The 16,283-nt window shown below is 37.7% G+C and overlaps 2 protein-coding genes across 7 annotated transcripts in view; both read right to left on the reverse strand.

The window, feature by feature from the left end:
* Positions 1-37: 37 nt before the first annotated feature.
* Positions 38-10,867, reverse strand: ada2a (adenosine deaminase 2a). Of its 3 annotated transcripts, none has more exons than XM_051099918.1 (10): positions 10,759-10,867; positions 8,213-8,546; positions 7,488-7,707; positions 7,193-7,403; positions 6,982-7,109; positions 6,023-6,113; positions 5,833-5,941; positions 5,530-5,687; positions 1,551-1,753; positions 38-1,462 (listed from the first exon to the last, which is right to left on the reverse strand). In XM_051099918.1, the coding sequence occupies exons 2-10, from the start codon at positions 8,511-8,513 to the stop codon at positions 1,372-1,374; spliced, it is 1,512 nt and encodes a 503-aa protein (XP_050955875.1). In that variant the 5' UTR covers positions 8,514-8,546; positions 10,759-10,867; the 3' UTR covers positions 38-1,371. The 3 variants fall into 3 exon arrangements, with proteins under 3 accessions (XP_050955875.1, XP_050955874.1, XP_050955873.1); XM_051099917.1 differs by having other exon boundaries at positions 10,737-10,835; XM_051099916.1 differs by lacking the exon at positions 10,759-10,867 and adding an exon at positions 10,580-10,728.
* Positions 10,868-11,375: 508 nt separating this feature from the next.
* Positions 11,376-16,283, reverse strand: part of LOC127156823 (chromatin remodeling regulator CECR2) — a 35,663-nt gene continuing 30,755 nt past the window's right edge. For all 4 annotated transcript variants that reach the window (XM_051099910.1, XM_051099908.1, XM_051099909.1 and 1 more), the window contains exons 17-18: positions 14,447-16,226; positions 11,376-14,126 (exon numbers count right to left, since the gene is read on the reverse strand). In XM_051099910.1, the coding sequence (XP_050955867.1) occupies positions 14,069-14,126; positions 14,447-16,226 (1,838 nt within the window). In that variant the 3' untranslated portion in view covers positions 11,376-14,068. The remainder of the gene's footprint in view (positions 14,127-14,446; positions 16,227-16,283) is intronic.

Here is a 16,283-nt window from a genome sequence, read left to right on the forward strand (position 1 = left end):
ACACCTTGGCTTTAAATAGAGAAGGGACTCCACTTGGAAAGTTGTGCAATTTTTAATAGGGCAGTAAAGATGGCAAATTTCATATGGAGTTGTATTTTCATAAACAACTGAAATCAGGTCACTAAAATCAGCCTGCCAAGGTTGTTAAAGTAAAAATGTACTTTAAAAAAACTTTAAAGGAATAGCTCACCCAAAAATGAAAATATGCTAAAAATTTAGATGAGTTTGTTTTTTCATTGGAGCAGATTTGGACAGATTTAGCATTAAATCACTTGCTCACCAATGGATCCTCTGCAGTGAATGGGTGCCGTCAGAATGAGAGTCCAAACATCTGATGAAAACATCAGAGTAATCTACAACATGAGTAGTCCATCATCTTGTGAGGCTAAAAGCTGTGTTTCTAAAAAACAAATTCATCAGTAACCTGTTAGCGTTTCACTAGCACTAAGTTTTAGGAATTTTAGGCAAATTTTGAAGGAATGCTAAGGGGTTAAAGAATTTAACTTTACACCTGCGTTTTTGGCCAAAATACATAATCCATAATAATGCTTCCTCCAGTAAAAAAGTCCTGTTGTTCTCTCACCTAAAATCCACCAACATATTTGTTTAGAACTGTTTAGGATTCTTTCGCTATTAAACAGTGCTTAATCTGTGCACATTTCTCTCCTGATTCAAACGAGATATTTTCACTGGAAATAGCAATATTATAAATTATAAATGAAAGATGCAAAGATGCAACTTTTTGCTTCCCTGGAGTCATGTGGATTATTGTGGCGTTTTTATCAGCTGTCTGGACTCTCATTCTGATGGCACCCATTCAATGCAGAGGATCCACTGGTGGGCAAGATGTAGAAGAAGAAATAAACTTATTTGCATCTTGAATGGCCTGAAGGTGAGTAAATGAAAATGAAAATGTTCTTTTTTGGCTAACTATTCCTTTAATAACTACTTTTTCAAATAAAACACAATTAACTATCATTGTACATCACAGTTTTTCTAGTTTATCAGGTGTCCTGAAGTGGTCTTTCCTTGGTTGTGTCACTTTGCCATCATAAAAATCTAAAAACTTGCTTCACAAAATTGCACACAAAGCTGTTGTTATCAGCCTGAAGGTTCAAGCATTACAGTCCTCCATTTTGTTTCAATGGAAGTACAGATACCAATAGTAGTACCAGTTCTGCACCAGATGGCAGCACAGGCCAGTTCAAGATAATACATTCAGTTCCTCACATCAAGTAACACCACAAACTGCAGTATTCACACCCCAGCATGTTCACCAATATGACAAACAAATGGGGAAAACATGTAAACAATGCCCTTAGTGCAGCGTTTTAAAATGTCCTGATTTAGAAACTACCTGTTTGAAGTAGTCTAGAGTAAACTTTCCAGGACAAACTTGTCCCATTTTACCAGCAAAGCCTCAATAGCCATTTTCTTTCTTTGACTTGGCAATGAGCTGTACCTAGAAAGCAAGAGCGAGAGGACAAACAAGTTAAAAATAAACAGCAAAGTCTAAAAAAAAACCTCACAAATTTGTAGATATCCGTTACCTGAGGGAGTTTACGACCAGCTCTTTCAATGTGCCTAAATTAAAGCTCATTCCTCCAAAGCCCATGAAGGCTTCGTAGAAATCGTGTGAAAGGGCAGTGGCCCCAAAGAGAGCTGGATCATCCGAGCTGATCACTACAGGATGACCCTCAGCCATCAGAACCGCCGCTGGGTGATCCCGCAAGTCTGAGACCAGATTCAACACCTGACAAAGTTGAAAAAAATGAAAATTCTGTCATTAATTACTTACCCTCACGTCATTCCAAACACGTAAGACCTTCATTCATCTTAAGAACACAAAAATATATTTTTTATGAAATCCGAGATCTTTCTGACCCTGCATAGGGCCCTATGATTTCCGTTATGCGGAAAACGCGAAATCCAGTCATAAAAACGGAATTTACAGTTTAACGCGGATTATAACGTAATTTATCAACTTTTGGATGAATGAATCAAAAGTAGGTTATTACACTCAAAGGAGAAGTCCACTTCCAGAACAACAATTTACAAATAATTAACCCCCCCCCCCTTGTCATCCAAGATGTTCATGTCTTTCTGTCTTCAGTCGTAAAGAAATTGTGGTTTTTGAGGAAAACATTTCAGAATTTTTCTTCATATAATGGACTTTATCGCCCTGATTTTGAACTTCCAAAATGTAGTTTAAATGCAGCTTCAAAGGGCTCTAAACGATTTCAGCCGAGGAAGAAGGGTCTTATCTAGCGAAATGATCTGTCATTTTTTTTAAAAAATAAAAATTTGTATACTTTTTAAGCACAAAAGCTTGCGTAGCACAGGCTCTCTGATGTGCGTCCACGGGTCTTTCTTGAACGATTCATTCATTTTGAACGAATCTTTAATGTGACTCGCGAAGAAAGAGTCGTCTCGGGGAGTGATTCGTTCAGTCGCGCATGCGCAACATACTATTAGGTTCTGTATTGGAATTAGTTCACCTGTTTCGAGTCTTCTGGTTTTTCGAGTCGTTCGTTCATCTTATGTATGGGATTATTTTTGTGCCAATAAGAATGAACGTAACTTTATAAAACTGAACGTAACTTTCCAAGAAACGATCAAAAATATGCCACTGCAAAAGAAGAAAAACACAATGAAAATGAAAAAATGAACTCAGTCGCACGAATTTAACATGCTCTTCAAATATGCTTCATTCTTTGTTAATGATTTTCAAAGAATCGTTTTCGCGAATCATGGATTCTGAATGCGTTGCCACAGCTTTCGCTTACGCTTCGCAAATTTTCGTTTGCTGTTTTGGCACAAACCTCTCGTGGGGGCGGGCTTAACAACGATCTACTCTGATTGGCTAATGAGCTTTTGATGGACAGTTGCTCTCTGACCTGGAAGCACGGACGGTGACGTCAGTGGCGCGCATATTGGAAAGTTGTTGCGGTGTGCAATACGTCGTGCTTTGTTTATATTAAGTATTAATGTTATTAGTATTTCACCTACGGTCGTCTCTTAGTTTCTAAAGATGAGCTCCCAGGAGAGACACGGAGTGGCATCATCTTCCACCTCAGCTTGTCCCTCAGGGCAGCTTGAAGTTCGTGTTGCTAAAGTAACGTTAATCAATAACATCGATAAAAGTTTTATTCATGTACAGTGTGCAACAGTTCTGATAGTTTCTATAAACAAAGCACGACGTATTGCGCCACTGACGTCACCGTCCGTGCTTCCAGGTCAGAGAGCAACTGTCCAATCAGAGTAGATCGCTGTTAAGCCCACCCCCACGAGAGGTTTGTGCCAAAACAGCAAACGAAAATTTGCGAAGCGTAAGCGAAAGCTGTGGCAACGCATTCAGAATCCATGATTCGCGAAAACGATTCTTTGAAAATCATTAACAAAGAATGAAGCATATTTGAAGAGCATGTTAAATTCGTGCGACTGAGTTCATTTTTTCATTTTCATTGTGTTTTTCTTCTTTTGCAGTGGCATATTTTTGATCGTTTCTTGGAAAGTTACGTTCAGTTTTATAAAGTTACGTTCATTCTTATTGGCACAAAAATAATCCCATACTTATGGAGCTGTCATGTGACGCTGATTTCGCTAAAATTAAGGAACTGTAAACAGCGTTTGACTTACTTGCACTTTCTTAGTCTTTGCGCGTTCGCTTTGTAAACACTGGGTCTGTAGTTCTGCGTACGTTCGGTGTGACCTTTCGACACGATTCAATAGTAAATAGCGTCGTGAACGCGCATCACCGAACCTGTACTACACGAGCTTTTGTGCTTAAAAAGTATACACATTTTTATTTTCCGATCGTTTTGCTAGATAAGACCCTTCTTTCTCGGCTGGGATCATTTAGAGCCCTTTGAAGCTACATTTTGGAAGTTCAAATTCGGGGGCACAATTGAAGTCCACTATATGAAGAAAAATCCTGAAAATGCTTTCCTCAAAAACCATAATTTCTTTACGACTGAAGACAGAAAGACATGAACATCTTGGATGACAAGGGGGTGAGTAAATTATTTGTGAATTGTTGTTCTGGAAGTGGACTTCTCCTTTAACTCAAATCACTATCACTATCACAAATCACTTTAACTAGTATCTGTAAATATTAAGCCGCATAAAGACTATTAAAATGTAAATCCGGCATGTACTTGGTGTCTCTCGGTCTGAATGAATGAATTGAAAGTTTTGTTTACTACACACGTACTTAAGCACCCAATGATTTCAGCGTCTGTCGTCTTACTAAATGAGGACATAAATTCAGAAACATCTCTAGAACTGCTCTGAGAGTCACTTCATGAGCATTTTACTGTTTAATTTGGGTAAAACTAGCGTCATTTTATGTACACACAGAAGTTTGAAGGAATTCACGGCAACCCGTCAAAATCAAAGTTCGGTTAACTTGAAGACAAAAGTAATAAATAAAAATATTCAAACTTTATTTTTAAAGAAATAATTACACAATATTTCTTCCATGTTTTAATTTTAATAATAAATCCCCTTTATTTGCCAAAACAAAAACAAAATGTGTTTAATTTTCATTAATTAAAAGATAAATGAAATCAAGGTTTTATACCTTTATATGCCTTCACAACAGAGAATTTCAGAAGGGGAAAAAACATTTCATAAGGCTATTGTAAGAGTAAATAAAAGTTGTTAAATTGTATAAGTTTCATGATTTTAATTAATTAGACATGCTGTTTGATTAATAAAAATTAATTTAACCATTTAAAAGGGGTCCAGAAAAATGAAAACGGAAAAAAATAAAACTGATTTTATAGGGCCCTACATAGACAGCAATGCAACTGACATGTTCAAGACCCAGAAAGGTAGTAAGGACATCGATAAAATAGTCCATGTGACATCAGTGGTTCGACTGTAATGTTACAAAGCTATGAGAATGCTTTTCGTGTGCAAAGAAAACAAAAATAAGGACTTTAACAATTTCTTCTCTTCGAAAAAGCTCTCGAAAACCTCTTGGATTTCATCAAAAATATCTTAATTTGTGTTCTGAAGATGAACGAAGGTCATACAGGTTTGGCACAACATGTCCTCATTTAGTAAGATGACAGACGCTGAAATCACTGCGTGCTTCAGTATGCGTGTAGTAAACGAAACCGCACATCTGTGCCAATCATTCATTCATTCAGACCGGGAGACATCAAGAATATGCCGGATTTATATTTAAATAGTCTTGTTGTGGCTTAATATTTACAGATACCAGTCTATATCACGATTTGATTAAGTGTAATAACCTACTTTTCATCCAAAAGTTTATAAATTACGTAATAATCTGCGTTAAACTGTAAATTTTTGTGTTCTTAAGATGAATAAAGGTCTTACGTGTTTGGAATGACATGAGGGTGAGTAATTAATTTTTGGGTGAACTATCCCTTTAAAACGAGTGTTTTCAAAGTGGCTATTCAGACAATGAAACATAAATATAGCAAAGACTGAAAAAAAAAAAAAAAAAAAAAAAACAGTGGAAAGCTGAAAATATGTATTCTATATTTGGTGATATACCTGATTTGAGATTGGACAGACTTCAATTGGTACATCCATCTTTCTAGACATCTCCTTAACTATAGGATGACGTGCCAAAGCAAAGCCGTGACCTATACGTGTGGTGTTGAATAGAAGAGCATCCATGAGGTTCTGATCGACATCTGTTCCCTGTAAATCTGTGTGGGAAAAGCGAATGAAGTTACCAGATGTTACTATAGCAACCGTAAAAAAGAACAAGCACTCAATCTTTTTGAGCCTAAAGGACGACTTTGAGTTACACTGCTTTGTACTAGATGAAAGAACCAAGATGTCAAAAGAAACCTGTCTCTCCTGCGTGAAAAAAGTAGGGCAGGTTAACACCCCTGTCTTCAGGTAGACTCAAAGCGTCCTTGAAGTACCACAGAGGTCTTCCAAGGTCCTCTTGTCCTACCTGGAGTTATAAAAGCAAATGTTTCCTTCAAAGTTTATTCACAAATTGTGTGTTTCAGCAATATGCTCATCATATACTCACAAAGTCAAAGCCTGCCATGATTTCTGGGAAGTTTTTGTGTAACAACATTGCTTCCTCTACTGTCTTCACTGCCTCGGTTGCATTTATACCCCTAAGAGCAACAAGAAATGAAATTTCATAAACAGTGTTCTTTTTGCACTTTCTATTCACCAAAGAATCCTGAAAAAATACACTACCAGTCAAAAGTTTTTGGACAGTAAGATTTTTAATGTTTTTTAAAGAAGTCTCTTCTGCTCACCAAGCCTGAATTTATTTGATCCAAAGTACAGGAAAAATAGTAAAACTGTGAAATATTTTTACTATTTAAAATAACTGTTTTCTATTTAAAAATATTTTAAAATGTAATTTATTCCTGTAATTTCAAAGCTGAATTTTTAGCATCATTACTCCAGTCACATGATCTTTCAGAAATCATTCTAATATTCTGATTTGCTCAAAAAAACATCTATTATTATGTTGAAAACAGCTGAGTAGAATTTTTTCAGGTTTCTTTGATGAATAGAAAGTTCAGAAGAACAGCATTTATCTGAAATAGAAAACTTTAGTAACATTATGAATGTCTTTATCATCTTTTGATCAATTTAAAGCATCCTTGCTAAATAAAATAATTATTTTCCATTTTTTTTTTTAATTACATTTTAATATATTCAAATAGAAATCAGTTATTTTAAATAGTAAAAATATTTCACAAAATTACTGCTTTTTCAGAACAGAAGAGACTTCTTAAAAAAAAAAAAAAAAAAAAAAAAAGCCTTACTGTTAAAAAACTTTTGACTGGTAGTGTATATCAAGGTTTCTACAAAAATATTAAGCAGAACAACTGTTTTCAAAAATGATAATAATAAGAAATGCTTCTTAAGAAGTAAATCAGCATATTAGAATGATTTCTTAAGGATCATGTGACACTGAAGATGCAGTAATGATATTTGATGTCTGGTCATTTACAATGTTTCTCTCACCTGTGGACGGTAAAAATCACCCGAGCTCCTAAAAAGTCTGGGTAGTCTGCTGTAAATCTTTTCACAATGTCCTCGCAGGCCCTCATACTCCAGTCCTTATTATTTAGTCTGCCATCAAGTTCATACGTCTTGAAATTACAATGAAAATGAGCACATATTAGTATTTATTTACAGCACACACAATTAAATTAGGATCGAAATTCATCCATACCGCTGGCAGCAGCGCTCTGATTTCCACATACATGATGTTGTCCTCATAAAACTGTCTGAGACCTTCATAGAGGTAGTCTTTGAACACAGGTGCATACGTGACCAGCCCGTAGGCCACTAAGAAAGCCTGCTCAAATCTTTTCCACACAATACCTTGGGTAGGATAGGCTCTGTCTGGGTCCTCGGTAAAGAGTGTGAGATTTCGAATGAAACTGTGGAAGCAAATGAAAATGAGTGAGACAAACATCCCTCACCAACTGTCTCAGATTCACTGTAGGTTTTTTTTCAGGATATACCTGTTGTCCAGTTCAGTGCTGTTTTTAATCTTCTCCCTGAGGGATTTGAGCAGAATCCATGAGGAGCAGTACAGACGAGGTGCGGGTTGTGCAAAAGAGAAGATAAACCTCACGGTCTGCTCATCTGTGAAGCACACGTAGCAGTTGTCTCTGTAGGTCACGTTCTTCACCAGCCAATCCACACCCACCATAGCAAAGTCATGAACGTGCAGGGCCGCACCTGGACAATAGATCAGATAAATGATTATAGTTAAGACTAGGTGGAGTTTAAATTGTTTGTAATTTCTAAACGCATATGAAGAATTCAGATGCAAAACCAGCTAAAAGCCATCTCGGTCAAAAATGAGATAATGATACTGAGTGAATGCTCTCAACACATATTATACGTCCATCAAATACTTTTTCTTCAAACTCGCTAAAACACCAGCCTCAGCCCAATCAGAAGCACCGGTATTTACATAGAAACCTATACATCTGAGCCTGATAAAAATGCATTTTTTAAAGAAAGACGTCAGATGGATTTAGCTGGTTTTGCATCTCAACTCTTCATATATACTACCGTTCAAAAGTTATTCATGTTTTTGAAAGTTATCTCTACAATTTAGTTTAATTTATTGCATTACTCAAGTCTTCATTGTCACACGATCCTTCAGAAATCATTCTAATATGCTGATTTGCTGCTTAAGAAACTGTTTGTATATATATTAAATAAAGCATAACTGCACCTTTAGGCATCTTCTGAAGCAAACTAAAGACAGGACTTTGATCGATGAGACGCTTCGCCTTGAAGAAATGCATGGACGGTGGGAACTGTCCTGATGTCATATCATGCTCTTTCAGTTTCTGAAGCTTTCCATCAAGCAGTTTCTCTCTCTCGTTCAGTGTTATGTTGCCTCCTGTCCGTCTAGACGCCTCCAAACTTATCAGAGCCTCTCGCTTCCTAGGATCTGGTCCGCAGTTACATGATGCACACCACAGAAACAGCATCCATATCCGCATAAGGTCTCTTATTGTCACTGCATGCATGGCTGTGATGTTATTCAACCACAGATCTTTGTGCTATGGATGAAAAGTAATAAACAAGTAGCTAGTTATTTAAAAATATGAACGATTTTTTGTTTATGCTTCAGTGACTAATATAATAATATTGTATTTAATACTAACAGGTGATGCAGTGAAAGTGAAGTAAATGTTTTCAGTTACTGTGGCCATTCGTGTCAGTTGATTATAATTTGTTAAATTTAAATAAAATTAAAGTTAGTAGAAGCACATTTTTTGCTGTGGAAGCCTGTTTCTGCCACTGAATAAAAAAATTAAAAAAGGTTTACAACTTTTTTCTTGCAATTGCGAGTTTACATCTCAAAATTCTGACTTTTCTCTCAGAACTGTGAGATGAAAATCTGTAATTGCGAGTTATAAAGTCAGAATTGTGAGATATAAACTCGCAATTCTGACTTTTTTCACAGAATTGCATAAACTTGTATATATATAAACTTGCAATTCTGAGAAGTGGTCAGAATTGCGAAATATAAGGTCTAAATTGTGGTATTTAACCTTGCAATGCTGACATTTTTCTTGCAATTGTGAGTTCATATCTTGCAGTTCTGACTTTTTTCCTCAGAATTCACAGTTCTGACTTTTTAGAATTGCATAAACTTGTATATAAACCTTTCATTCAGAGAAATTAAGTCAGAATTGCGAGATATAAAGTCAAAATTGTGGGATTTAAACTCAGACTTTTTTTCTCGCAATTTTGAGTTTATATCTCGCAATTCTGACTTTTTTCCTCAGGACTGAGTTATGACCTCACAATTCTGACTTTTTCTTAGAATTGCATAAACTTGCAATTCTGAGAAGTGAAATCAGAATTGCGAAATATAAAGTCTAAATTGTGCTATTTAAATAAGCAATTCTGACTTTTTTTCTTGCAATTGAATTTGCAGTTCTGACTTTTTAGAATTGCATAAACTTGTATATATATATATAAATCTTTAATTCAGAGAAATTAAGTCAGAATTACGAGATATAAAGTCAAAATTGTGGAATTTAAACTCAACTTTTTTCTCGCAATTTTGAGTTTATATCTCGCAATTCTGACTTTTTTCCTCAGAACTGAGAGATATAAACTCACAATTCTGACAAACTCATAATTGCGAGTTATAAAATCAGAATTGCAATATTCCGTCAGAATTCTGAGATATAAACTTGCAATTTTTTTTCTTTTGCATGATATAAACATAAAATTGCAAAGTCCAAATCCGAGGAGGAAAAAAAAAATCTCACAATTCTCAATTCTCACTTAATAACTCGCAATTTTGTGTTATAAAGTCAGATCTCATAATCTCAGATATATCTCAGAATGCTAAATCGCAGTTTTGAGAAAAAGTCAGAATTGTGAGATTAATTAATTAAAAAAAAAAAAAAAAAAAACCATTTGTCACACCAATGGTTCATCTGTAAAATGTGTTAATTAAAATAAAGTGATTAGTGTATAGCTAGTCATGTTATCTTAACATGGCGGCCACCACAAAGTGGTCCACTCCTACACAGAACAAAAACTTTTTCTTAGGAGTGTAATCAATCGAAACATAATTGTTTCGATTGAATTAACATATTCAATTTTTATGTTTTAAAACACACATGAACACACACACAAACACATATAAAGAAAAACAGGTATTAGAACAACTTAGTCAGCTGTTAATTTTGTGTGTGCTAGCAGTATTGAAACTGCATAAAAAGGGGATTTGCCCACTGCTTGCACTTCTTTTTTTTAACTTCTTTTTTAACTCTCTCAACAACTGATTTACCTTGAAACCAGTTTCAACCTTCAACCACCACTTTCAACCATCAGCTGTCAGCTGTTGGAAACTGTTAACTTCTATGAGCAAAATATAAACTAACACATATGATATATATAAATGAAATCTATCAATCCTGCTAAAACAATGCGACCATCTGTTCCAGACCCAATTACTTGTAAACAAGCCACATGACACAGCGGTCTGTCGAGCAGTAACGTTACTCTACCTATTATCGGTCATGATTTAGCCCGTCTAGCTGTTGTCCCATGTTTTCTTTATAATACTTACATAGTTCATAAACGTCCTGACATGCCTTTCGAATTTCGATCGATTTACCTGCGAAAGGACTTGATTATCCACTAAAGAGTTTTTCCCCACAATCACATCACTAACGGTTACCTGAATAAAGCCCAAATAAAACACAGCGAATCAGAACAGGTCTTACTTGGTAATTAAGCACGCCGTACCTCTACAATGACACCGGTAATAGAGATGCTAGTTACTGTATTTAACCGAGCTCGACGACTTCCACCACTCTTCTCACTTCCACAACAGAAAGTGACGTCACGTAATTCCTCGAAGCTCATTGGCTCCGTTGTGCGCCAGTGCGCGTGGACAAAAGACATACTGAGGACAAAGACTAGTCAGCGTATTCAACAAGCTATCTCATATGTTAAACTAATTTCAGTCTTGTTTTTTAAAGTTTAAAACTCCATTAGGCGACGAGTGATGACTATGAATGCGATATCTTTCACTATTACCATCTCCAGTGAGGTTTCTCAGGCGTTTTGACCCTGACTGAAATCTTTGAGACTTTCTGTGAGTACACTAGTACAAGCAAGTCATCTGTAATACAGTATACGTACCATGTTTGTTAACGAGTATCAAAATATAATCTTAGTACCAAGTCATTAGAACAATTAAAGAGTTATTATATTTTTGCGGGCATTTACCGCTGTATTCTTAAAGTACTTTGGAGTATGTAAACGCCATATTATATAATCAAAGTAAAACGTCACTGTCGTCACCTTTAGTAGTGCAAAGTATTATGAGGGTAAATGAACAGAACAGTTGACAAGCAAAATCTAATGAAACGTAATTTATTCTAAGAAATGTACAGTATAGAAAATACTTCGGTCCATTTCCAAAATAATTTGTCAGTCAGGTAAGAACTTGTAAACTTCACATATGAAAGTTACAGGTGTCGTTTTGGATGCCATCTTCGCTACTGAGGTAAAGTGAACCGTTTCGAAACAAACATGAGAACACATTTATATTAAAAAAGACAAAAATTTACAAAACATAAGAGCAAATAAATATGATTCACATTTAACCAACTAGTTTCTTAACTAGTACAGACAGAATAGATGACAGCAGAGATGTTGAAGGGTGGATTTCAAGAGATACAGATCTGTTACCCATTACCCACCAGCAAGTGAAAGAAAATAAAATAAAAACATCTGTACACAGCAAAATCCACACATTCTTAAAGTCCGTTACAACTAAATCATCCCTTTACATATTAACAGTGGAGTAGGACAGTCCTCTGACAGACTGCTAAAGTGATGCATTTTCACTTATGAGCAAAGACAGGTACAAAATGGTGAACAATGTCCATGTCATCTCACAGCTGCTAGTATTTCCAGATCCCTAGTTCATAAAATACATATAAACAATTCACACGTCCACAAAATACTAAAATATTACTGTCCGACATTTACGCCATCACCGGACAAATGATCTCTGTGTACCACCAAAAAAAATAAAAAAAATCGGTCACATCCTTCGTACAAGGTGTACAACCTCTTTTCCACTTCAGTGTGTGGATTCCACAAAATGAGGGCACAAATCTGAACCTAGGATGCTGCCTTCATTTCACTTATGGTTGTAAACGCCAACATTCAAAGAGTGGAATGCAGATGTTTTAATCCTGTTCAAACTTGGCACTGATGAATTATTAATTACCGTTCGGCTCTGCAAGTGAACATATTAAGGCTATATATAGTGTTGATGTACGGATCAAGTTGTAAATCATTAAAAAGAATATTTAAGTGTATAAACAAGTGACAAAAAAAAAAGATCTCCTTATGGGTCTATGAAGGGAATGGAGAATGTGCCACATTCTGTCATTATGAGGTAGATATTCTTGCTCCCATATTCTCACAAATTGCTGTTTCTTTTTAATGGTTTGTCGACAAGAGCTGAGTAAATTAGTAATTCAGACAGACCAAGAAGATACATTTATATAAAAAAAAAAAACAAGCAGATACTCAAAGTAATTCATTTAGTGCAGGACAACAATAGTAGGAGCAATTAAAATGAACAAAAAAATCATTTAAAACATTATACTAATTCAAAGAACAGTGAGACAAACACCATTAACCCCAAGTACTGCTTGCCTGGTTCCTGTGTCTGTACTGAAGATCACAGATGAATTGAAGTTAATCACAGTTCCAGTGACATTTCATTGCAATTTTTTCAATGAATATTCTATTGACAATACCCGTATTAAAACCACTACACCCTGAGGACACATTCAGTACGCTGAATTAAAAGAGAAAGCATTCATGTAGAATATGAGCACGTCGACATTTCTCCCATTTGATAAAAGGAGCTACAGTGGTACTTCTACAAGTCCATTTTAAGGCTGATATATACTGTATCATCTAATGCGTTTTTAGTATTGCGACTCCAGCCGGTTGTCAATTGCGACAAAAATTCAATGTACATTCCAATATATGAAAATCATTTTAAGATTGATGGCCAGTGATGATTGAAATCAGGTGACAACAAACCAGCCTTCAAGGAATCCCAAAAGCCATGGATTACTAGTAGCGGTGAAAAATGGCTACCTCAGCATCGGATTCATTCTGTGCACACATACACTAGCAGGACACATCAATAAGGAACAAGACAACACATCAGAAATAGAAACAACTTAAGTGAAAAGTTAGAATTTAGTCCCATACAAAGGAGCACACGTCTAAGTTATGTCCAAGGCCACTAATTCCAGTATGAAAGACTATTCCTAGTGCATAACAAATAAAGCAGCCAAGATCTCTGGCAGTCTAAGAAAATCAAAGACAATCTTCAAATTTAAGTGGCATTAGAAAAATGCACATCATCAGAAATCAAGTGGAAACTGTGTTTTAGTTGAGATGAACATCATCTCATTAAAACATTCCAGGTGTGGTGTTTCCCAGTGGAGCAGAAGATCCATCTTTTATTCCATAAGTTGACTTGCTACTATTTCTAAAATCTTTCACTGAACATTCAACAAGTACACAAAGGCAACCAAGACTAGTTTGTCCACAGAGCTTGGAAAAAGCTCCAGTAGTCTCAGTACCTTCTTTACTACACCTGAGTTTAACTTTGAACAGAACACAAACTGTCACATCTTGCTCTTCTCATGGACTAAAAAAAATTCAATTTCTTTACTTCCTAAGTAACAGCCCATGCAAAGGAGACTGGAGATGTTTCTTTGTTGGGACTGAGGCCAAATAGACATTCCAAGCTGAGAAGAGAAGCTGCAGACCAGTATTATGGAGTTCAAACAGCATTTGAGCAATAAACAGGATTGAAGATTCACAGGTATTCCTTGGTCAATGATCCCACCTATCGGTACTCCGAGTTGTTCCTTTCCATCCTCACTGAAAAGGAGTGCCTGGTCCAGATGAGGATGGGTTATCAGTGTCTCAAAAAAGTTTTCTAGGTGGGTAGTAGAGGATCAGGACTTTTCAGGAATTTTTTTTTAAGTTTCCAATGAAATCCTACTTTTCATACTCCTTGTTTATTACCTGGGACATTGGGAGATGCTGCACCCAACATCTGGTGCCTGTCAGACAAGAAAAAGGGTTACTAAAGGTAGGGAAAATTGATGTGAAAACATTATATAGACAAATGCAGATGAATGTGTAAATGGATCGAACTTCTGGATCCAAATCAACTGTATCAAAACAGAGGTGCCCAAACTCGGTCCTGGAGTCCTGCAGAGTTTAGCTCCAACCCTAATTAGACACACCTGAACCAGCTAATCCAGCACAGGTAGCTGTGTTGAGGCAAGCTGGAGCTAAACTCTGCAGGACATTGGCACTCCAAGACCGAGTTTGGGTACCCCTGTATCAAAAGATCTGAGAGATAAATGAGATCTTTTACCCAGTGCGAAGTAAGTGTTCTGCAACCACAGCTCTTTGAGGAACCATCATTCCCTGGAAGTGCCCTGCAACATTTGGATGCCTGTACATAGCCATGCGAGTTTGGCCTGGAGAGAAAGGCAGGTGCTGGGGCCTCTGTAAAGCTTCCATCAAATGTGGATGAGGATGCTGTGGTGGAAAATGTCCGCTGGGAAACTGCTGGCCAGAATATGGCCCACCTGCCACCATATGAGGTGGAGGACCACCACTCTGTTGCATGCTGGGATGCATGCCTCGATGCCCATACGGGAAACTGGGATGCGGTTGAGCTGAAGTACGATGTCTGGCTGTAGCATTGTGGCTGTCCAAGTCCAAGATCTCCTTTGGGCTCTCGGACCGTTCAGAAGGCTCCTCAGTTCTTGCCTGCTTGGCAGGGCTGCCATCCTCTCTGTTTTCCAAAGCACTGCTATGGGACCCATCGGGTAAAGGACTAGGTGACATTAAGCTCCCAACAGATCCATCCGAGCCATGTGGAGACATGGTATTGTCCTTGTGCCTGCCATTAAAACTTCCACCGGATGGTGATGGGTAGGAATTGGGCATCATTGGATGCTGAGGGTGGTATGGAGGTCTAGGCCACTCCTCAGATGGAAATCCAGGTCTGCCATGACGGGGGTGCTGATAAAACTGCTGCTGCTGGAACTGAGGATACATGCTGGACTGACCTTGAGGATGCTGTGTGGTCATGCGATACTGGTATGGAACTCCTTGTTGATGATAAGCAGGATAGTGATGAGGATTACTTCCCTGTGATGGTGGTCCCTGGTTGGGGTAAGGCTGGTGATTTTGTGGGTGTAACGCTCTACCCATCTGTGGTGGGCCAAAGTGTTGAGGTGCTGGCTCAGTTGCACCATACTGGGTCACAGTGTTACATTCTGGACCCTGAGATTGTATTGGAGGAGCCTGATTGTGAAGGGGTGCTGGCTCCTGCCTTCCAAGCTGAGTTTGTGACTCTGGACTGAAGGGCTGTGGTTTGTACCCACTGGCACAATCAGTTCTCATGTTTGCGTTGCTGCCATCTTGGGAAGGTGTATTCCCACCTGCCACCTTCCTACTGGTAGGCTCACAAGGCCTTTGGTCTCCCTGATCAGCTGGAGAGGGTTGAGCAAGTGGATGTGATACAGGGTGGCTAGGAGGTAGAGAGCTGAGAGTTGCAGGTTGATGAACACCAGGCTGCCCCCCCTGAGATGGAACTTGTGGCATTCCATGAAGAGGTCCTGCCTGTGGCCCTCTGACTGATCCGTTGTGTGGTATCTGCTGTGAGCTGTTCTGAGGATACTGGTGAGATGCATTTTGTGGCATCTGTTGAGGAAGATTCTGCAGAATATGTGAAGGGACATTCTGAGGCTGCCGTTGAGAACCATTCTGAATAAACTGTGAGGGAACATGTTTATGGATTTGTTGAGAGGGATACTGGGAAATTTCATCTGGGGTTTTATGGGGCATTGGCTGAGGACCATTTAGGGGTAATAAAGAGTCATCCACAGATTTTTGCTGTGGGGGACCTGGCTGGGTTTGAGAATTTGGGTGGTCACCGTTGTGAATTTTCTCTAGATTTGACAGTCTATGTTTGTCTTCATTCTGACTAGGAACTTCCATGCTTGGATTGGACACAGATGGCGGAGCTTTCCCTAGAGAAGGTTGCTCAGATTTTTCTGTTGGATTGGGATGAGAATGGCTGTCAGCTTCTGTGGGAGCATTTTCTCCAGTTGTCTGTTTATCACCAGATTTTGGACTTGAACCTGTCAGGATATACAATGGTGTTAAATGCGCTTAAATCATGCAGGTACACACATGCA

Source organism: Labeo rohita, chromosome 25 (assembly GCF_022985175.1).
Source record: "Labeo rohita strain BAU-BD-2019 chromosome 25, IGBB_LRoh.1.0, whole genome shotgun sequence".
In the NCBI taxonomy this organism is placed as follows: Eukaryota; Metazoa; Chordata; class Actinopteri; order Cypriniformes; family Cyprinidae; genus Labeo; species Labeo rohita.